The sequence below is a fragment of the Urocampus carinirostris genome, chromosome 14, assembly GCF_059441175.1.
Source record: "Urocampus carinirostris isolate Australia breed hairy pipefish chromosome 14, RoL_Ucar_1.0, whole genome shotgun sequence".
NCBI lineage: Eukaryota > Metazoa > Chordata > Actinopteri > Syngnathiformes > Syngnathidae > Urocampus > Urocampus carinirostris.
Genome location: NC_142362.1, coordinates 38876811 through 38900283, shown reverse-complemented (window position 1 = coordinate 38900283; position 23473 = coordinate 38876811). Strand labels below are relative to the sequence as shown.

At 40.7% G+C, this 23473-nt stretch overlaps 1 protein-coding gene across 19 annotated transcripts in view; it reads left to right on the top strand.

Annotated features, from left to right (window-relative positions):
• Window positions 1–23473, top strand: part of clasp1a (cytoplasmic linker associated protein 1a) — a 155313-nt gene that overhangs the window by 35312 nt on the left and 96528 nt on the right. For all 19 annotated transcript variants that reach the window (XR_015852710.1, XM_088352991.1, XM_088352994.1 and 16 more), the window contains exons 9-10: window positions 19202–19339; window positions 22268–22341. Coding sequence is in view for 18 of the 19 variants with exons in the window: in XM_088352991.1 (XP_088209117.1) it covers window positions 19202–19339; window positions 22268–22341 (212 nt within the window). In the remaining variant the exon portion in view is untranslated. The remainder of the gene's footprint in view (window positions 1–19201; window positions 19340–22267; window positions 22342–23473) is intronic.

The window sequence follows — 23473 nt, the reverse complement described above, 5'->3', positions numbered from 1 at the left end:
ATTAAGTCCTGAGCAGAGTGTGTCGAACTGTCTGCGATAGCCTGTTGCCTTGTAAGCGATGCTACAGTGTCAAAAAGGGCTTTGGGGTTGTTCTTTTGAGACGCAATCACCTTCGAAAGGTAGGCCGATTTTGCAGAGGCAAGGGCCGCTTTATACTTTAACAAGCTGTCACACCAGGTTTGATGGAAAACCTCAAGCTTGGTAGCGCGCCATTTTCTCTCCCATTTCCTGCATTCTTTTTTAAGGGTTCTAGTTTCATCAGTAAACCAAGGTGTGCGTCTTTTAGGACGTGATTTTAGTTTTATGGGCGCTATTGAATCCAGCACACTAGTCAGGGTGGTATTGAACTCATTCATGAGTGAGTCAATCGAGCCATTGTATTTAGGAAAGGACGCAACTGCTCCAGGAAGGAGTTCAAAGAGCTCAGAAACTGTGCCAGTGCTTATATTGCGTCCGCTAAATCCCTCAGCTTTATTAACTCTACATTTAGTTAGCACCTCAAATGTCACTAAATAATGATCAGAGATAACAGTAGTACACGGTAGAACCATATTGTTTGAGGTTAAAACTCCTCGAGTCAGAATCAAGTCTAGCGTGTTCCCATTTTTATGGGTTGGCAAGTCAACCAGTTGAGTAAAACCAAATGCATCAATTAGAGAACTAAACGCAATAGTAAGTGAACTGAGTGGGGAGTTCATATGAATGTTAAAGTCTCCCATAATTATAATTTTGTCTGCATAGGTTACTAGTTCAGACAAAAGTTCAGCAAATTCGTCTAAGAAAGTTGTGTATGGCCCAGGTGCACGATAGATAGTTATTACATCAATTGACAATTGAGGGGACCGCATCACAAGAGCCTCAAACGTTTTGTAATTATTAGAGGTACGTGTATTAAATTTGAGCGATTTTTCAGAGATTAGCGCAACACCACCACCCCTTTTCAGCGTGCGTGCTATATGACTACTCTCGTAGTCTGGGGGAGAGGCATAATTTAGCGCTAAGTGCTCATCCGGGCGTAACCACGTTTCACAAAGACCCATACAGTTAAGTTTATAATCACGAATAATGTTATCAACAAGTAAAGCTTTTGGAGCAAGCGATCTAATATTTAACAGACCAAATTTCAGCTTTGCTGAATCATTTGACTTAGCTGAACTCTTTGTAGTCTTTGTCGAGATCTTCAAAAGCTCCCGGCGTTGTGGCCGTTCGTGAGCGCTGAGTTTAAAGCGTCGGTTGTCCGGCGAGGAATGAATGGTGGAATTAGTTACATCCTCGCGTCCATCCTCGCGTCCATCTTGCTGCTTGGACTTCACACGCTTCACACATCTACCTGCACGGCAACCACGCTTCTGTTTCCTTTCTTTACGGCGCCGCCGCCGTCGTTTATTAAGAGGAATAGCTGTCCACAAGGATGCCGGGTCTCTTTGAAGTTCGCTCGGTATATCATAGGCGGTATAAAAAGTGCCCGAAAAATCGAAATTTAGACGCCCACCCAACCGAATAAGTTCGTCCCTACTGTAAGTGTTTTTGGCCACACATGTGTCCAAAAGTGAAAGCAAAAAAGACAAGAGAACGGCAATGAATAGAAGATTAGCTGGAGAGCTACGAGCCGCAAGCATGTATCCATGCGCAGCCGCCATTGTCTCCGAGTAGAGTTCTTATGTAAAAATATTACAAAAAACTGCTAACAATGATACTTATGTATTTATATTTGGCGCAAACGGCGTCGTGCAGACAAAAGTGTGCTGTGTGCATAGTTCCACCCACCCCTACCATTCGTGTTTAATTTTTCTTCTGTTGTTTTTTATTATTTATATAAAGGATTCCTTAGTGACTTACAGTGAAAACGGTGTCTGTTGGTTTGATACCTCGACTGTAAACTGTCGTGGGGAGTATGCTTCTCTATATACTGGACCGAACATTCATTATGTCAGCTATGCGCGGAATAGGCTCTACTCCACGCTTATCAGATTTGAAATGCTAGAGATGAGATTCAAGAGATTATAATTTTATCTCCGAGCCATATGTGCTCATGAAAACAGCCATATATGGCTCACGGGCCATACGTTCCCAACCTATGTCTTTATCTATGCAATGTATTTTAGGCCCAATTTACTAAACCTTGTGTTGTTGATAGAACAAGCACAGACTTGATTGATCATGTAACATTCTTGACTTGTCTACCACCTTAAAAAGTGGAGTGTCAAAGTTAAGTGATGACTGCAGGTAAGGTTGCGATACTATGGGGCCTGTACAACTAGTGGCTGGAATTCCCTTTTTTCTTTCTCTTAACTGTGAGTAATTGCAGATTTTTGGGTTCTAAATTAATAAAAACAAGACTCATCTCTAGTATCAAAAGCAGTGTTTCTCAGCAAGTGGTTCGGGTTCCAAAATGGGGTCACTATCGGTTTTTGGTGGATCGCGAGCCTTTGTCTTGGCAAAACAATGCTAAGGAAAGAAAAAGAATAGCTTTGGATCAATTAAACGCCTTATCAGGTGGCGATAATTCTCTGCAAATGCAAGTTGACAATTACAATTTCACACCACAGAAATAGATGGATAACGTTTGTTTGCTCATGTTAAGCATGGCCAAATGCAGATACATCGGAGATTATATGAGATATGGATTTGATTGACTTTTAAGGACAAAACCCCTGAAGTGAAGCACTTTGGATTTCATTAAAATTGACCTAATTGAGCATTAAAGGGAAATTATTACTTGAAGTCGTTTTTGTTTTGCTGATCATTTTGTTTTATTTTTAAAAGAAAAAAGTGAATATATTCTATCTCTGGTTTAAACTGCACAATCCTTGGAGAAGTGTACTTTTTTAAAATTTTGTATCACGGCTTGTAATTAGGATGCGATGGTGGGTCTTGAAATCAGATTCGTTGAGAACAACTGGTCCAAAGCTCAAAACCTAGGTGGTCTGGATTCACCATTCCTGGTGTGCTGGAGTCAATAGTAAAAAAAGGAACTTGGACTGCAATCTTAGCACGAAAAAAACCTGCCTTTTAAATTGGTACAAAACACTTGATAAATCTTTTCCAAGTAAGAAAGTTAATACTAGTTACATTCAAATTGAATCGTTTCTGCGGTGCCGTCACGAATGGCAGCCACTCCAGCAGCTCCCGTGTTATTTTCGATTGTTCTCAGTTATTTTCGATTGTTCTCAGCTTAGGGATGCTGCTGGAAAAGTGAATTTCCCTTCGGGGATGAATAAAGTATCTATCTATCTATCTATCTATCTATTTAGGTTTTATAATCCCAATATTTTTTTTTATAGCAGCTCACTGAAAAACACAAAATATTTTCTTTATTCATAACCAGTGTTCGGCATGTTACTTTAAAAAAGTAATTAGTTATTGTTACTCACTACTTCTTCCAAAAAGTAACTGAGTTAGGAACTGAATTACTCTATAGTAAAAGTAACTATCAGGTTACTATTTCCATTCCTTTTAACAAAAGTTGTGTGTCAAAAAAAATTGAAATTTTCTGAGCAGTATTCGAAACAGTTGGATAGAGAAAAACATAGAGATAGTTGTGTTGTAGAACCTTGTAATATTTTTTACACCTCGCCAGCAACAAATTTATCCTGCACTTGAAGTGCAACAAAAGCAAACAGTAACAATACAATAAAATAACAATCATCAGTAAACAATATAATGTGACTTTAATCATTTACATCTAACACTCACAACCTGAGACAACTGGTCAAGTAAACATATGCGACTGTAATTCAAGTATTTTGTTCACAACAAAGGTCAATGTTAAACGATATAGAGTTTCACTCTATAGAATTGATTACAAGTTCGAGTCAGGCAACTACTCAAGTAAACATGTGCCACTGTCCTTTAAGTATTTTCGCATAACAAAAGTAAGCGGTTCAACGATTGTGTTTAAGACTGCAGTGTAAAATAAATAAATCAAATTCTCACAACCTGAGGCACTGGTAAAGTAAATAGTAAAACAATTGCAGCAATTGCACTTAAAAAATGGTTCACAGCAAAAGGCAAAAGTTAAACAATATAAAGTGACTACCCAATCCCTCTCTGTATGATGTTATGTGCTTAATAAGATTAGAACTATGTTACCCGAAATGCCACATTGTTACTGAATATTTCTCCTAATGTTTACAGTTGTTATAGTTTACTTGCGAGTGACACGAAAGTAGACCTGTCCACTCAAACACGCCTTGTCTCAATTTTTTCAAATTAACGCACATCTTTTGACTGTCAGTAATGGTAATTGTGGAAAAAAGAATGAGTTAGATTACCCTGTTACTGAAGAAATAGTAATAATTATAACGGCGTTATTCCAAAACACTGGTGGCCATGGCAGGTACTGGCAATTTTGTTTTTGAGGGTTGCATGGGTTCCACTCGCTATCAGCAGATACTTATTAACAATATTCAAGAATCAGTGACAAAGTTTAATGTTAAGACTGGGCTGGATACTTCGCGACAAGACAACAATGATGAACACTGCTCAAATTTTAACTAAGGCATTGATGCAGAGGAACAAGTACAATGTTTTAACGCAAGTCCCAGGAAAACAAAACCAAAATGTGAACAACGCAGCATCTGAAAGACTTTACTTCCTTGAAATTCCCGGCGCTGCTCTCGATCGCCCCACTCCCCCGCTTGTCTTTTCATGGAAGCTTTAGTGTATTACGGTGAGAGTATGTTATACCGTGGTGTGAGATGGCAATTCAAAAATATGTGCTTGACCAAGTGGAACACCAAGAAGTTATTGACCTGTTTGCAACCCTCAAAGTCAGGCACCACAGCTTAATCCGTCAAGTATCTGATGGAATTTTAAAGTGTTGAATAGGATGCATGAATTCAATGCTTCTTCTTCTGTATTTGTGAGTGTACTCTAACAGAAATAAATGAGTACAAACCTGGACATGTTGTAGTATGGTGTTTCTGCTAATCACAAAATATAATGTGATTGTTACGAATGGAAAGTGACACTGCCGAACAGATTTGATCCTAAATCATCCATCCATCCATCCATTATCTGTACCCTCAGTAGGGTTGCGGGGTGCTGGAGCTGATCCTAAATCCTTTTATCACAGATCACGGCCGCTATTGGGAAATGTGAAGCACAATGTAAAGCGCTTTGGGAAGTCATTGACTTGAAAAGCGCTATATAAATGCTGATCATTTCATTTCATTTTATGTGAAATGAGGTTGGGGCGGGGGAGTAAACTAAACGAAACTAAAATGAAAAAAAAAGACCGAAAAAAGAAAACAACAGAAAAAAGAAGAAAAAAAGCAGCGAAAGAAAAAAAGATGAAAAAGAACTAACAAAAAAGGAAACTTGAGAACAAAAGAAGAAAAACAAAGTTAAAAGCAGGGAAAAAAGAAACAAAAAGCTACGAAAAACAAATTTGTGGTCTTTGCATTAGCCAATTCATTAGTTTGTGAAAAAAAAAAATTTATTACTGCCGGAAACTCACCAGAATGTAACTTGATTTGATCTCAGCTTGATTTGATTGCCGCACATTAAGGATTCTCACCGTTTTTCCAAGTGTCGCACACAGACTTTTTGTGATTGAAGTTTACAGGGAACATTGGTTGGAAACTATCAACAAATTGCTACAATCGGCCTTTTTATCAGGATTCTTTGTCGGGGTAACAGATCAGTTATCTGAAAAAGCTGATAATTGTCCCTTACAATATTTTGAAGTTGAACTCGCAACTTTTATATGTATTTTTTTTCCTTACGGTGGTGTTACGGTTTTATTATTCTTATTCAGGTTAGCGATATAAATAGCATTCTGCCATTCCAAGAAGAGAATTTATTGAAACAACAAGGTTTTTTTTTTTGGTGAAATGGTGAAAAACTAAATGCTGGTAAGGTTCCTCAATGTTAGTTACTGTATCTCCAAAGGGTGTTTTGATTACAATCTGACAGACGTAGGCATTGTATTACAAACTCAAATAGTTGAGGTAATAACCCAATCTATTATCGTTTGTTTAATTTTTTGTAAACAGACTACTGAATGACAGACTACAGACAACATAGGCAAAAGAAAATTGCTAGTATATTATTAGGGCTCTACCTTAGCATTGTTGTGAAACAATGAAAATTTGATTGTTCGATACAAACATTTGAAGCAGTGTATGACAAAATAAATTTTCAAAACCAACAAAAATATGCAAAAAATGGATGCAGTGCTCTATAGCACAGGTGGGAAAACTATGGCCATGCAGACCCCCCAGGCTTTTTCACCCAGATCGCCCAATTAAACTGTTCAATTTTTAACAACAATATTTATACAATGAAGTAGTACTGATAAAAAGTGTTTTGTGTCAACTTTGTCTCTATTGTCCCTTTGTTTGTATATAAGAAAAATACTACTACAGAAATACCTCAATAATCCTACAAAATTACTCAAAAACTAAATATTGAGTGCTTGAATACAGGGACTTAATATATTATTATATGAATAATATATGAATAATAATTTGCTTACATTCAGTAAAGAAAAAAATACCATAGACATTACTACAGCAATGGTCGGTTGGACGGATCCCTTAACCACTAGGGTCGTAAGAGGACATTTTCCTGTGTTGTGTCTTTTGCAAATACAGACTGTTAGAACCCATCCCTCTCCAGGCCAACATGTGTTTTCACCTGGTTTTGGACCAATGACATTTTGTGTGTTAGGTGAATGTGTTAACCACTGCACTACGGAAAGATACCACAATACATAAATATTACTACACAAATAATACAAAATACTACCGTAGAACTACCTCAAACACGTAATATATGATTTGCTTTAATTGTGAGCATTTCAAAACCAATTTGTTGAAACTAATCTACATAAAAACAAATCTAAATAAACATAACCTGTAAAGCATGTACACTTATTCATAAATGAAAAAATAGAATAGGTCTCCAGGATAGGCCCCCATTTTTAAACCAAACGCTGCACCTGACTGAAAAAAAGTTGCCCACCCCTACTCTATAGTATGTACAATTTCTCACCCAGCAAGAGCTATCTGTGGGGATAATAAAGTATTTGTGATCTGTCATCTGTCTTTATTATGTAACCCTCAGAGGCTGCTTGGAACCTCACATGTAAATGTGGTCCAAAGTACTCCCCGCAGGGGCAGAATAAGAGCAATGCCGTTTGTACATCAAACGATTATGTAAATCTTTTATTTTCATGTTACGTTGTACTCTGACATCTTGTGGACACCTCGCTGTCGCTCATGCAATTTTCATTTTGTTATGCTCAGACCAGTTATTTCCAAAACATCACTTTATGCAATCCTGACAACTTCCCGACTTAGGCAGAGGTCAACAAAGTTTCAATTACTTCTGTCGCCTGCCCCTTGTCGAATAATTTCTCCCTCAACTATCATAAATTTCCAGGGCTGCGAATGTTGTCCATACTCGTCTTCAAATTGACTGTTTTACAATACAGCGCTACACAAGGGGTATTGCACGAAAACACAATAAGGGATTAAGCCTATATGTGTTTGTTATATTGACTGAATTTAGCCTCAAACAAACATGAATTACCTATATTTCATGTTGATGTTGGGGAATTGTTTTTTATTGCTCTTGCAACACCCATTGCAGCCTGGTCATCCTGTAAGGGGGGCTACCTCATGTGTGGCCCCTTCTCAAGTTTCTTATTTTCCTCGTGCTGAGGTTTTGAGTCTTTCCTTGCGCTCATCTAGGTTTTAGATAAAGGGATAGTATAATAATATTCTTTAGTAGGTTCAGCCCTTCTTGTGCACTTCTAGTGATTCAGTGCTATACAAATAAACATGACTTGGCTCGACTCAAGACAATTGCATAAAAATATGTTACATTTAGCTCTGCTCAGTTACTCCATCCATCCATCCATCCATTATCTTCCGCTTCTCCGGGGTCGGGTTGCGAGGGCAGCAGCCTTAAAAGGGAAGCCCAGACGTCCCTATCCCCAGCCACCTCCTCCAGCTCATCCAACGGGATCCCGAGGCATTCCCAGGCCAGCTGAGAGACATAGTCTCTCCAGCGTGTCCTGGGTCTGCTGTGGGATATGCCCGGAACACCTCCAGGAGGCATCCTTATCAGATGTCCGAGCCACCTCAACTGACTCCTCTCAATGCGGAGGAGCAGTAGCTCTACACAGAGTCCCTCCCGGATGACTGAGCTTCTCACCTTATCTCTGAGGGAAAACCCAGACACCCTGCGGAAGAAACTCATTTCAGCCACTTGTACTGGGATCGTGTTCTTTCGGTCATAACCCAAAGTTCATGACCATAGGTTAGGGTAGGAACGTAGATCGACCGGTAGATCGAGAGCTTTGTTTTCGGCTCAGCTCCCTCTTTACCACGACAGACCGGTACAGGGTCCAAATGATGGCAGACGCTGCACCGATCCGTCTGTCGATCTCCCGTTCCATCCTACCCTCACACGTGAACAAGACCCCAAGATACTTGAACTCCTCCACTTGGGGCAAGATCTCATCCCCAACCCAGAGGGAGAATGCCACCCTTTTCCGGCTGATGGTCTCGGACTTAGAGGTGCTGATCCTCATCCCGGCCGCTTCACATTCTGTTGCGAATCGCTCCAGCGAGAGCTGAAGACCACGGCCTGAGGAAGCCAACAGCACCACGTAATCTGCAAAAAGCAGTGACGCAATGCTGAGGCCCCCAAACCGGACTCCATCCCCACCAAGGCTGCGCCTAGAAATTCTGTCCATAAAAGTTATGAACAGAATCGGTGACAAAGGGCAGCCCTGGCGGAGTCCAACCCTCTCTGGGAATGAATTCGACTTACTGCCAGCAATGCGGACCAGACTCTGGCACCGGGCATACAGGGACCGCACAGCCCGGATAAGACTGTGCAGTGCTCCATACTCCCGAAGCACCCCCGCACAGGGCCTCCCGAGGAACACGGTCGAATGCCTTCTCTAAGTCCACAAAACACATGTAGACCGGACAGGCAAACTCCCATGCACCCTCAAGGACCCTGCAGAGTGTGTAGAGCTGGTCCAGTGTTCCACGGCCAGGACGAAAACCACACTGTTCCTCCTGAATCCGAGATTCGACCTCCTGGCGGACCCTCCTCTCCAGTACCCCTGAATAGACCTTACCAGGGAGGCTGAGAAGTGTAATTCCCCTGTAGTTGGAACACACTCTCCGGTCCCCCTTCTTAAAAAGGGAAACCACCACCCAAGTCTGCCAGTTCAGAGGCACTGTCCCCGATGTCCATGTGATGTTGCAGAGGCGTGACAACCATGACACGCCCACAGCATCCAGAGCCTTAATGAACTCTGGGCGGATCTAATCGCCCCCCGGGGCCCTGCCACCGGGGAGCTTTTTGACCACCTCGGTGACTTCAACCCCACAGATACGAGAGGAAGACGTGTCGGTGGGATTGAGGAGGTCACCGATTCACAACGTCCTGGGTCGAGGTCAGCAGTGCCCCACTGGCACTATACACAGTGTCGATGGCACACAGCTTCCCCCCCCTAAGACACCGAAAGGTGGACCCGAATTTCCTCGAAGCTGTTCGGAAGTCGGCTTCCATGGCTTCGTCAAACTCCTCCTACGCCCGGGTTTTTGCCTCGACAACCGCCGAAGCCGCATTCCGCTTGGCCAGCTGATACCTGCCAGTTGCTTCCAGAGTCCCACAGGCCAGGAAGGCCCGATAAGACTCTTTCTTCAGCTTAAACGGCATCCCTCACCGCCGGTGACCACCAACGGGTCTGAGGATTGCTGCCGCGGCAGGCACTGACTACTTTACGGCCACAGCTCCGATCAGCCGCTTCGACAATGGAGGCGCGGAACATGGTCCACTCGGACTCAATGTCCTTCGCCTCGTTCGGGACATGGGCAAAGTTCTGCCGGTGGTGTGAATTGAAACTTCTTCCGACAGGAGATTCTGCTAGCCGTTCCCAAGGGTGTTGCGAGGGTCTGCCGGGTCGGACCGGCATCTTCCCCCACCAGGTGGTGGTCAGTTGACAGCTCCGCCCCTCTCTTCACCCGAGTGTCCAGAACATGCGGCCGCAGGTCCGACTAAACAACGCCAAAGTCAATCAGCCTAGGGTGTCCTGGTGCCAAGTGCACATATGGACACCCTTATGTTTGAACATGGTGGTCGTTATGGACAAACCATGACGGGCACAGAAGTCGAATAACGAAACACCACTCAGGTTTAGGTCAGGGGGGCAATCACGCCCCTCCAGGCCTCCCTGTCATTGCCCACGTGAGCGTGGAAGTCTTTCAGCAGTACGTGGGAGTACCCAGGGGGTGCGCTCTCAAGCACACCCTCCAAGGACTCCAAGAAGGGTGGGTACTCTGAACTGCTATTTGGTGCATAAGCACAAACAACAGTCAGGAACCTTCCCCCCACCCGAAGATGAAGGGAGGCTACCCTTTTGTCTACCAGGGTGAACCCCAACGCACAGGTGCTGAGCCGTGGAGCAACTAATATGCCCACACCAGCTCTGCGCCTCTCACCACGGGCGACTCCAGAGTAGAAGAGAGTCCAACCCCTCACGAGAGGACTGGTACCAGAGCCCAAGCCGTGCGTGGAGGTGAGTCCGACTATATCTAGTCGGAACTTCTCAACCTCATACACCAGCTCGGGCTCCTTTCCTACCAGAGAGGTAACATTCCATGTCCCAAAAGCCAGTTTCTGTAGCCGTCGCGCCAAGGACCCCTCCCTTGGCCGCTACCCAGCTCTTTACGCACCCGAACCCTTTGGCCCCTCCTACAGGTGGTGAGCCCATGGGAAGAGGGACCCACGTCGTCCCTTTGGGCTGTGCTGTGCTGTTTGAGAAGCAAAACCAAAAATGTAAATGAATTGTGGAATGTTGTTAAGCAATCATGGAGTGAAATAACTGAATGGTGCCACAAGTTGGCTGACTTTATGCCACCCAAATGTGATGCAGTTATAAAAAACTGTGGTCATACAACTAAATATTAGGGTTGCTAAATCCTACCTTTTTTTTAGAAAAAATACAGATTAGTTTTGAGTTTTTACAGTCCACAACAGACACTGCTATTTTTTTAACACACCCCGTTGAACTATTTGCCCAATTGCACAGCCTTCGGAGTGTGCCTATTATGAATTCTGGGTCTTGTTTGTTTTATGAGAATTTACTGCTCCTACTGGTAACTTGTGTGGCATTTAACAATAAAAAATATTCTAAAAACCAAGGATATTCATGTTAGTCACATTGCACGGCTATTTTTTTAACAGCACTGTATGCACATATTCTGGGTGGGGAAAAATTGATTTCTTGATATTGGTGGGGAAATGTCAAGTCAAGTCAAGTAATTTTTATTTGTATAGCCCTTAATCACAAAGAGTCTCAAAGGGCTTCACGGATTATTACACAGACTATTTTTTCAGACTATTATTACACCATCCCCTGATCTGGAACCAACATGAGGGCAAGGAAAAACTCAAAAACCTCAACATGAGGAAAATGACATGTCTACTCCGTTTATTCCAAATCTACGCACTTGGACGGGATGTTATGTAAAAACAAAATACCGTAATTTCACGACCATAGGGTGCGCAGTTTTAAAAGGTGCAGTCTCCGTATCTGTTTCTATATCTGTATTTACCACATACATGGGGCTTACCTGATTATTAGGCACAGGTGACTTCTGCTGCGGTCGCCATACAACAACACAGACAAGCATACAAGTGCCTATTTAAGAATACAGCTGTAGCAAAACTAAGTTTGGTTGTGGTTTATTTAAGTATTGATTACAAATTATACACATGGTTAAAAACTTGTCGGAGTTCGTTTTTGAGCTTCCTCCACTTGCGAACCATCAATTCATATTTTTTCAATTCTCTCGCGGCTGCCCGGGGTTCCATGTTCTATTGCGTAGCGTAAAAATTAACCCACCAAAAAAGGAAGGCATTCAATGGAGGGAAAGTGTGATTTGGGATTTGATTAATATTTGGGGAGTATAACTTTGTTCAGCCTTTAAAAGCACAATAACCTTCAAATTGCTAGATACGCTGGGGCGTGGTACTTCCGCAAACAATGGACGCATTCCGTCCGGAACATGGTGGCGTTCGCACAGGAGACGCATAAAAGTCACAGGAGATCGCATGCTGTTCGCATTTAATTGTAAATGTAAACCATCTCACCAAAACATTGTATTCCACCCACAAAATCAGAACTGAGCATTGCAATGTCAACCTAGCCTTATATACACATCTTGACCTCTAGCGGTGACAACACCCACTTCACCCTTTAGCAGCTTCATATACGTCCTCAGGTACTATACGTGCAGTCAGGTTGCGCCCCACAAATCAAAATATGAGACTTTTATGTGGACCATATGGTCGTGAAAATACGGTACTCTCATTCAACACATATATTTTTCTTTTTATTTTCCATGTATTTTTTCATCTGTCTTGATTATCACAAAATAATGATCTGAAATTATTAGATCCCTTGCTCTTGTTACTACTGTGTCAATCATCATGAGTCACACTACCACACTCACATGCACATACACCTACACACTTATTGATACCGTTAGAGAAAGCAGGGTTTGGTTTTCTGTCACTGAGAAACAAAGCTGAATACAGAACAGGTACATGAAGAGCGTGCATATATAACCACACACATAGACAGTGGGAACGGATCATATATTTTGTCCACAGCAGACATGCTGAGGAAGCTGGTGTGCAAGAAGATCTGCGCTAGTAAGATTCATTACTTTCTTTATATTTCTACTAAACATTCAGCCATTATTTTATCGGTTTTATGCTGGCATTTTCTCTAATTTGTTTCCATTATTGTAAGCTTCTTTGTCGTCCAATAGCATCTTAGCAAGCCTTTTCTCCGCTGCTATTGTTTCACGGTGGACCTGTTGCTGTAGGCATCTCTTCTCTTAACTATTAAGAACAGCTGATCTGTACTGTCCAAAAATGTCTTATTCTTTTTTTAGGTCCGCCCTAAATTTCAATACTTGTAATACTATTTTATCTGGTGTATGAACAAGGAGTGGGGTGTGGTTCAATCAGAAACAGAAGTCACTTTCTTTTAGTAGTCATTGAATTACAGATTCTAGCTGTTAGGAAAAGCTTGTTACTGATTAATCTTAATTAGTGTTTAAAAAAGGGACTTAGTGTCATTTGGCGCCAATCGCTGCGGTCTCTGATTGGCTCCCTGTCCCTATTTAAAACCAGTCCTGTCAATCCCCTGTTGTCAGTCCGTCTGCAAACCTCTGTTTGTACAAGACAAGAATTGTCCCGTTTTTGCTCCCGTTTGTCTCTGGCTACTACCTGTCTTGATCCCGACCACGTCTGCTCTCCCGTCCCAGCTTGCGATCCATTTTTTATCCCAACTAAGTCTACTCTCCCATCCTGGCTTACGACTCGTTTCCGACCCCGACCATGTGTTGCTCTCCCAGTCCCGGCTACCGACCAGTTTTTCCGTCCCGCACGCCACCCTTGCTCGCTACGGAAGATCCACTTCCATGTTCGGATCACAATCCGAGTGCAAGAGCGACTTGCTACCCGCGTCCAGCGAACACCGGATCATGGGCGCAGCCCCCCCTCTTTCTTTTAATAAAACTTGTGGTAAACATTACACAATTGGGTCCTGTTTCAAGTCTGGTCCTGAAAATTAGTCTTGCTCGAAATAATTATGAGGTTTTTGTGTAGAGCAATTCAAGAGACCTGAGATAATTGCTTAAGGCTAATCCCTTGTGTGAATATTTGTGTTAGGTTGGTAGGTGACAGTGTTGGACACGTTACTTAAAAAGTAGTTAGTTACTGTTACTAATTACTTAAAAATTATTTGCGTAACCACCTAGATCACTGACACCCATAAGTAGCACATTACACTTAAAGTAACTATTTTGTTACAAATTAATGTAAATACTTACGTTGCAGCCAAACTCATAAAACAGATTAAACAGACACATAAGAAAGAAAGAAAAATACAAAAAAACGTGTACAGCAACCTGTGGAAGCGGTGAAACCTTCATATTTCTTGGCTTGTGAAATCTTGCAAGCTTGCAGTTGAGACACTTCCTATCCATTTTATCTCCAAATCTTTGAATATTCACCTCTTAATTTCTGGGTAACATCCAAGATGTATTTGTTTTTGTTCTCTAGGGATTTTATATTTCAAAAAAATGTTTACGAAAGAAAAGACCAAAACTTAGCACTCTTTTATCGTTAATTCTGTCTCCCATTGATATCCCATTGATATCATTTTTCGTGTATAAGCCTCCCCAATGTTCTGCCTACTGTTCGCTACTGGAGACACATAACCAAATACTTACGTGCATATAAACTGACCCTTTAATTCTAGTATTTTACAGTTGTAAATACAGCTTGGATGCGAGTATATACAGTTGGGAGAATATCAGTCGGGAGAAATAATGTGCTCTCGTACTCTGTGCTTGAGGCGCCGCCACTTTAACTATATTCACCTGTATTTTGAAGGTATTAACATCCAAGCCTTCGTTTTTTGTTGTATTCAGCGTTGTGTTGATGACAGGGGGAGAGTTGTATGTGAACTAATGTGCGAAGAAGCAATCTGCCGAATTGCAGTAGACATTTTGATTCTCTTTAAAAGTAGCAGTTTTACACACTAGCTTATAACAACAGTTGAGTTATAAAATGTTATCACTAATGCGTTACTTGTTACCAAGAACGTTAAATACATTCTAGAAACGCCTTCCTTTGAAACGCCTTACTCCAAGCACTGGAAGGTAATATACATATGGTGAGGGGACAATGAAAGCCTGGTGGCCTGCCAGGCTTACAGATCACTGGGGGGATACCCACTCTTGAGTTAGTCATAGTGGTATGTTGTATATTGTACTACAATGCAAAGCTTATCGAGGTTTTACACTGGGTGAGCTCACCAATGGGAAGAAAGTGGTGAGGCATTTCACCATGAAACCCAATTGCAAGAAACCTTTTGTTAAAACACAGTTGTCTAAATAATTTTATCTGAGGAGCCACATGGTAGAAGAATCACTCTCACGGACTAGCAAATTTATGGCATAAAAGTGTGCTGTTAGCTGTATGGCTAGGGATCTTTCCTAGGAGTAAAACTCATTTATGAATTTATTGAGGTCTTTTTTTCTTCAATATGGTTTTCTTTAACTAAGATTTAATCCCTTGTAGTGTTGTGCATTTGTAAAAAAAAAGAAGCAGAACAACATTTCTACCACAGTTTATTTAACTCGGGGAGATTGATGCAAACTGAAAAGTGACAAAAATAGCATACAAGCGTGAAATAAATGGTTGATTGATTTATCCAGTATTTTTCTTTTTTTTTTTTGCTTTTTGTCCATTTTTTTTCAAGTTTTTATTTTTTAATCGATGTGCTAACCCAATAATTCAGTGATCGGAGATAAAAAGTGTTGTTTAGTAGAAAATGCTGCTGTTAATACAGATGTCACTATCCCCGACCGCGAAGGTTTCCAGCTCCTCCTGCCCAGCGAGCACCAGATCGTTGTCTTTTTTCTCTCGCCCTGACATCCCCGATTCCTTAATAAAGCATTGCGTGACACATTACGCATTTGGGTCCACTGCTTGTTCCGGTCGTGACAAGAGACATCCACGCACCACATGTCAGTCCAATCGTATTGCCCTAAACAGCGCGTCCGTGATTTCTATTTTCAGTAAAATAACATTAGAATGGGTGATTCTTTGGTTTTTGAAAAAAAAAAAAACTACCACGAATACTCAACACCACAATATCCAAAGAAGTCATAATTGACTTCAGGAGGGCATGCACAGACCCAGGCCCAACACTAGGGGTATGGTGGGGAAGGCCCAGCAGCGACTCCACTCCCAGGTGGTTCTCAGAAGGAACAACCTGGAACGGAAGCTGCTGGTGTCCTACAAAGTAATAATGGAAAGCATTCTGGCATACAGTGTACAGGTCCCTCAAAAGAAGGACAAACAGTCTTAGAGACACCTTAGTCCGTAGGTCCATCACCACCCTAAACGAGTGCACAAAACTCTGAAAACATATGTTGTGACTTTTTCTTTTTGTTGCTGTTAAATGTTATTGTATGAAAGGGTGAAAAGATATACCTTGTAACTGTTTTTATTTTTTTGTTGCTTCACAGTGTTGTTGCTCTTTTATTCATTACACTATTGCAGGGGTGGCGAACACGCGGCTCTTGGCCAATAAGAATGCGGCTCTTTGCCTTATCATATTTTCTATGTACTGCGGCTCTTTGCCTCGTTTCATGTTTAGTTTTTTCCCCTTCTTAAAACACACTTAAATCCATCAGAGTTTATAACAAATAATAAATAATATTTTGAAATTAATTTGGCAGATTTGTTGTTTTTATGCAGCTCACGACACATAACTGACTGCCAATCATCTGCGTAGGTTACGTCAAATGCCAGTGTAGTGCCTAAACCCGACTCCCCTCGCATGAACTCGCATTCTGCTGCGCTTCCGACAATAGCGATCGTATTTTATATAATAAGTTTAATAAACGCTATATAGAGTACGATCGCTTAATTGTTTTAATTAGCTCGCTTTATTGTTTTAATAAACCTATTATATAGAAAACGATCCGATCGCTTTTGTCTGAAGTGCAGCAAAATACTTGAATTACGTTCACACGAGGGGGGGAAGATTTTGCAGGGGAGTCGGATTTAGGCACTACACCAGGAAATCAAGTAAACATTTCATGAGCGTGCAGACTGTTTCCCTCATGGTCAAAATGGCAAAATGCAAAGCAAAACAGAAATATGAAGATGAACTCAGGGAATTTCAGGAAGAATGGGAAGATGCTTACTTTTTTATTGAACGGAATGGCAAATCACTCTCCAGTACCATGATATCCCATTTCAAGACTTCAAATTTTCAGCGTCATTTTAACACAGCCCATGCTAATATTGACACGGAAATCCCCAAAGGTACTGAACTACGCAAGCAAAAATTGAGCATCTTGAAAAGCCAGGTAAAAATTGTATTGTTTATTTTTTGTTAAGTATCAAAATTGAATGATAAAAAAATCCAAACATTTGTTCATGCATTCAAATGTTTTTTGTGTTTCACTTCAAATGAAATTTCTTTGAACCATTTTTTACGTGATATTTTTATTTTTCCCTAGTCTAGTTTGGAAAAAAACACCTGACTGAATATATTTGTGTGAATATTTTAATATTCCATGATTTACATTTTACAGGTTATATGAGTGCATCAGTAGTTGTGTGTGTCAGAGAAAGGAAGAGAATTAGATAGTGAGAAAAAGTGTGTGTGTGTGTGTGTGTGTGTGTGTGTGTGTGTGTGTGTCGGTGTGTGTGTGTGTGTGTGTGTGTGTGTGCGTGTGCGAGATGAGAGAGAGGTGCCTGTGTGTGGAGGGGGTATGTGACCTCCAGGGTAGTTGCTGTGTTAACTCTGGCTTAGGTGCATTGGATGTGTGTATTGAGGGTGGACACTTTCCTTTAAATCAACACACGAACAATATTTGTTGTATTGTAAGGAGAGGAGTGTGTTATGGGAAATATGTTTTTAATTGTGTGTGTTTGAGTGTGTGTGTCTGTCATGACAGGTCAATGCGTGGTGTGGCTCTTTGACTCTCACAGTTAAAAATTTCGGCTCTTCGTGTCAAACTTGTTCGCCACCCTTGCACTATTGTTACAATGTACTATTCTTTTTCATTCATGAACATAGCACTATTATTAAAACTTAGTCCAGTCTTCAAGCACTACATGGTAAGTATTTTTTTCTTCTGCTTTTATCCTGAATGTCTTTTCTCCATTAACTCTTTTAAAGTCTTTATTACATGTTTACCCTTGAGTGTCATGTCCAATCTCATTGAATACAATGTTTCATGTCGTTCATAATTAATGACTATGAAGGCAATTAAATTTAAATGAAATTACTCAAATGTTCTCTGGGTAATAAATAGTAGTGGGCCAATACACATACTGTGAGTGGTTTGCTTTGGGTGAGGAACTTAGCTTAGTCCACATCCAGTGGATATATTTGAAACTTCCGGGCCATATGATTGACATCCCTAATTTAAAACAAAAAACAGTAAAAAAAAAATGCATTGTATTGCACAGTAGAAGCTCAGCACACATTTAGTGCGTCAAGGTTATGGACTGTTAAATTACCGTAAATTTCGGACTATTGAGCGCACCTGATTATAAGCCGCACCCACCACATTTCGGGGAAAAAACGATTTTGTACATACACAAGCTGCACCTGTATATTAGCTGCATGCGCCCACATTGAAAAAACGCAATACAAACACAAAATTAACCCATACCCGATACAGTCTAAGAAACACAGCCGTCAAAATAAACAGAAATTGATACTGGTACTTTACATTTAATGCAGACCTGCAGAGTCCAGGTGCCCGTTGAAAGTAATCCAAGGAAAAAAAGTGTATATTTCCAAAGGTAAGGGTGGGAAAAATATATCCACTATTGTCGGCCGCATCCACAAACACGTCTCACCTTTACTCCACTTCCCGTCAGCCCGCGTTTGCCCCGCCCCTTCTTTCTCATTTGCTTGTACAAAACATGTCAGAATAAGTTTATAAAATAAATACATTACAAAAATATACAGTTGCAAATACATATTATACATGGTTACACATAATTACAAAGAAAGACGGTACACCGAGAGAGTTTTCAAAGCTTTAATAATAATATTATAACTTTCATCCCAAACTGTGCCTGTGACGGGTAGCAACACGCTACTAGGAACACGCTCGCAACACAGCAAATAGCTCTTTTTAAAAAAACATACCGTACTTGTAGTGAGCACTGTAAGCCGTCCTCATCTTCCTTATAGCTGACGTCATCAAAGTCGTCTTCCTTTAGTTTGGGAAAGAGACTTTGTCATATAGACGTCGCCCCACGCTCCCTTACTCAAAAATACGCTAGCATCACGCTCGCAGAGTAAAGTTTGCGCGCGATAGCTCTGTTTCCTACTATATCGGACTGCCCGATTGAGTTTAGCTTGAGTGTTGTGTCATGTGCCTTTCTCTTTGCAATTTGCATGATGAAGAAATGTCTACGCTAATTTAATTTGTGCACAAGCTAAAAAGTTGCAGTCTAAATCTTACCTCTTGTACTCGAGCGCCGCTGGCAGCCGTTAGAAAAATTACATAAATAGGCTGCATCACTGAATAAGCCACAGGGTTGAAAGTTTGGGAAAAAAGTAGCGGCTTATAGTCCGGAATTTACGGTATTTTACATTTTTGTTTTGTAGATAAGGACTTTGAAGATGAGGATTCTGTTGATGGAGGCCGGTCCTCCTCTTCCTCCTCTTCTAGAGCTACTCTTATTGGGAGGAAGACTGCAATGACTACTAGAAGACCCAGCTCAGCAACTTCAGCTAAGGTCACAGGTGTGTCTTTGTGAATGTGTAGGCCAATGTGCATATACACTGGCTTGCGAAACTATTTGGCCACTTGAACTTTGTGACCTTTTGTCACATTTCAGACTTCAAACATCATGATATAAAACAGTAATTTATTGTCGAACACACTTTATTGGACGTTCTAAACTTTTTTTTAACAAATAAAGAATGAAAAAGTGAGTGTGCAAAATTATTCAGGCCCATTGAGTTAATACTTTGTAACGCCACGTTTTGCTGTGATTACAGCTGCAATTTGCTTTGGGACTGTCTCTATCAGTTTTGCACATCGAGAAACTGATATTTTTGCCCATTCGTCCTTGCAAAACAGCTCGACCTCAGTGAAGTTGGATGGAAAGCGTGAAAAGCAGTTTTCAGTTCTTTCCACAGATTCTCATTTGGATTGAGGTCTGGACTTTAACTTGGCCACTCTAACACCTTGATATGTTTTTTGGTGAACCATTCCATTGTAGCTTTTGCTTTATGTTTTGGACCATTGTCTTGTTGGAAGAGAAGTCTCTGCCCCAGTCTCAGGTCTTTTGCGGACTCCATCAGGTTTTCTTCCAGAATGGTCCTGTATTTGGCTCCATCCATCTTCCCATCAATTTTAGCCATCTTGCCTGTCCCTGCTGAAGAAAAGCAGGCGCAAACCATGATGCTGCCTCCACCATGTTTGACTGTGGGGATGGTGTGTTGAGCGTGATGAGCTGTGCTGCTTTTACTCCAAACATAACGTCTTGCATTGTTGCCAAAAAGTTCGATTTTGGTCTCATCTGACCAGAGCACCTTCTTCCACATGTTTCGTGTGCCTCCCAGGTGGCTTGTGGCAAAGTTTAAACTACACTTTTTTATGGATATCTTTAAGAAATGGCTTTTTTCTTGCCACTCTTCCATAAAGGCCAGATTTGTGCAGTATACGACTGATTACTGTCCTATGGACAAATTCTCCCACCTCAGCTCTAGACCTCTGCAGTTCATCCAGAGTGATCATGGGCCTCTTGGCTGCATCTCTGATCAGTTTTCTCCTAGTATGACCTGAAAGTTTAGGGGGACGGGGGTAGATTTGCAGTTGTCTGATACTCCTTCCATTTCAATATTATTGCTTGCACAGTGCTACTTGTGATGTTTAAAGCTTGGGATGTCTTTTTGTATCCAAATCCAGCTTTAAACTTCTTCAGAACAGTATCTCGGACCTGCCTGGTCTGTTCTTCGTTCTTCATGATGCGCTCTACGCTTCAAACAGACCTCTGAGACTATCACAGTGCAGGTGCATTTATACAGAGACTTGATTACACACAGTTGGTATCCATTTATCATTGTTAGTCATTTAGATCAACATTGAATCATTCAGAGATTCTCACTGAACTTCTGGACAGAGTTTGCTGCACCGAAAGAAAAGGGGCTGAATAATTTTGCACACCCACTTTTTCGTTTTTTATTTGTTAAAAAAAGTTTAATATATCCAATAAAGTGTGTTCCACTTCATGATTGTGTCATTATTGTTGATGCTTCACAAGAAATTACAGTGTTATATCTTGATGTTTGAAGTCTGAAATGTGTCAAAAGGTCCCAAAGTTCAAGGGGGCCAAATAGTTTCGCAAGCCACTTTATATCTGTATACATGTTATTTTACAAACCATTTTCATTTGAAAAAACTAGAACCACAGCGCTTGGAGAAATTAATAATAAAAAAAATAAGAACATTCTCAGTTATAGTATTTTAAAAATAAATTACACTTTACTTGAAAAATGACTAATCTCCCCACATCAAAAGTCTTTAAGACATTAAATTCTTAATACGGAAGTACATTAAACGATCCGAGGTCAATGTTGAGACACTTCCTGATAAAAAAAACCCATAACAAACTGTAACGCCAGCTAAGCACCCAGAGCAATTTGATTGGGTGGGCGGATCTCTACACACACAGCACTCTCTACCTAAATACATCCGTATCATTTTCATTTGCAGCCCTTTGAGACTCTTTGTGATTAAGGGCTATACAAATAAAAACGACTTGACTTGACTTGACATTATTGTAAAAGAACTCTGCGCACACCTTGAAACCATTATTTGGGACAAAAAATTATAGTCAAAATGAGCCTCAACACTCTTAAGTAACTGCAGGAGGTAGATGATTTTAGGTGGTATCAAAATGAGCCTCAACAATCTTAAGCAACTGCGGGAGGGAAACACATTTTAAGTGGGATATTTTTTTTATATGGGACAAAGGCTCTGGCATTATCTTTACTTCATAGATTTTATTAAATCATTTAACGTCACGCTGTGAAATAAAATGTGCTGAAGAATTAGCTTTTACCTGGAAAGCAGGTTTGGCGTATTTTTGTCTTAAAATGGTCTGTGTCTCCCCCCAAAAAAAACAATATATATTTTTGCTTTTATGGCACTTTGACTCAAAATGGTTCATGACCCCTGGACGTAGACATAATAACACAATAGTCTGACATGAAAATCTCTTACCTTTAAGAGAAATTCACCAGTCTAAAGGGTGACCATTGTGAATGTATGGGTCTGGGGTGAAAATGGTGGGGAGGAGGCATTGCGAGATTTTCCAGAGTAAATCGAGCGTTTCAGGTGGTGTGTTTGGGTCAAAATCAATGACGTTTGCGCAGGCAAGAGTTCTGTATTTATTTGTGTTTAACGGGTATTCGATTTTATTTCATTATCACAATATTTTATTCACTGTACCAGAAACAAACAATAGCGAATGCAGAAAACAATACGTTGTCCTAAAAGATATAAATAAACAAAAAAAGCACTACGAAAAAAAGAACTCTTTGCTGTATCTGATAATGAATCAGACTTTGAAGGATCCCAGTTAAATGACACTGGACAATTTCCTGTAGCAGACACTGCTCTACAGTACTGATGACCGTACTTATAATATCTGCTTGTGATAGGTAAAGAAACAACGGCTGGTGGTGTTGACGAAGAAGATTTTATAAAATCTTTTGAAGACGTCCCATCTATCCAGGTATGTGAGAATTTGACATCACGGTAAGATAACTGGGTCAAAGAGTAAGGCCTGAATTAAGGATGCACCAAAATAAAGATTTTAAGCCAAAACTGAAATGTGTGAAATGTTGGGAAAGGTTTGGCCAAAAAACAGAAACTGAAACAAACAAATAAAATAAAAAATGAAAAAGGATGAAAAAATGTAAAATTTTATTATGCACTGACTTGCTAAAAAAGGTACCATAAAATAACAAACAACTTGCTGCTATATGCTGATTTTAAGTACTTATTTTGTTAAATTATCATATAACAAACAGAAAATAAGTAACATAATAATACTATGTACATTCCTAAATTCCAATTCTAATGAGAAAAAGTTTGATAGGTCTTTTGCCCGTGTTGCTCCATGGTATCGGATTTGAGGCAGAAAAAAAAAATCAAATAATCTGTCTTTTTTTTTTGGGCCAAATAAGGGAGTAATTTCCCTTATAGTAAACATCAACGCAGATGGTTTCTAATAACTATTAGAATAGAATAGAATAGAATATGCCTTTATTGTCATTGTTACAACATGGGATATGCTGTGAACAAAATTGGACAACTCCAGTTCCACATTTACAGTGAGGATAAGGAAACAAAGATAAAGGAACAAAGAACTAACTGACTTTGTTGTAAGTAGGCTTTGTTTTCCTCCGGGGTTGGGGGTCGATGATGAGGGGTGTGAGGGTCAAACAGAGTTGCTGGATACAACCAGAATGTTTGATGTTTGATCTTACATTACACATAGTCCAGTGTTTTTCCGAATTGCTCAGTCCACAATTGAATGGATTTGGGAGTACAGTCCATAAACATGCCCGATTAAAGTCGCCGTCGACGATAAAGCTCCGTTGGGGTGTGCAAGCTGCTGTTTATTGATAGCAGCGGGCAGGAGATTTAGCGCTATGCTAACGTTAGCATCCGGTGAAACGGTTAGCGGTGGAAAGTAAACAGCAAACACAAAGACCACAGTTAACTCTGTCGGTACATAGAAGGGTCTGCACGATACTGCTAGAAACTCCATATCGAGTGAGCAGTGTGTGTCAATGGATCAGTTTTCATGTGAAAAGAACAGGTTTATCAGACTAGTCATGGCTCCTCAGGTTTTTTTGTGA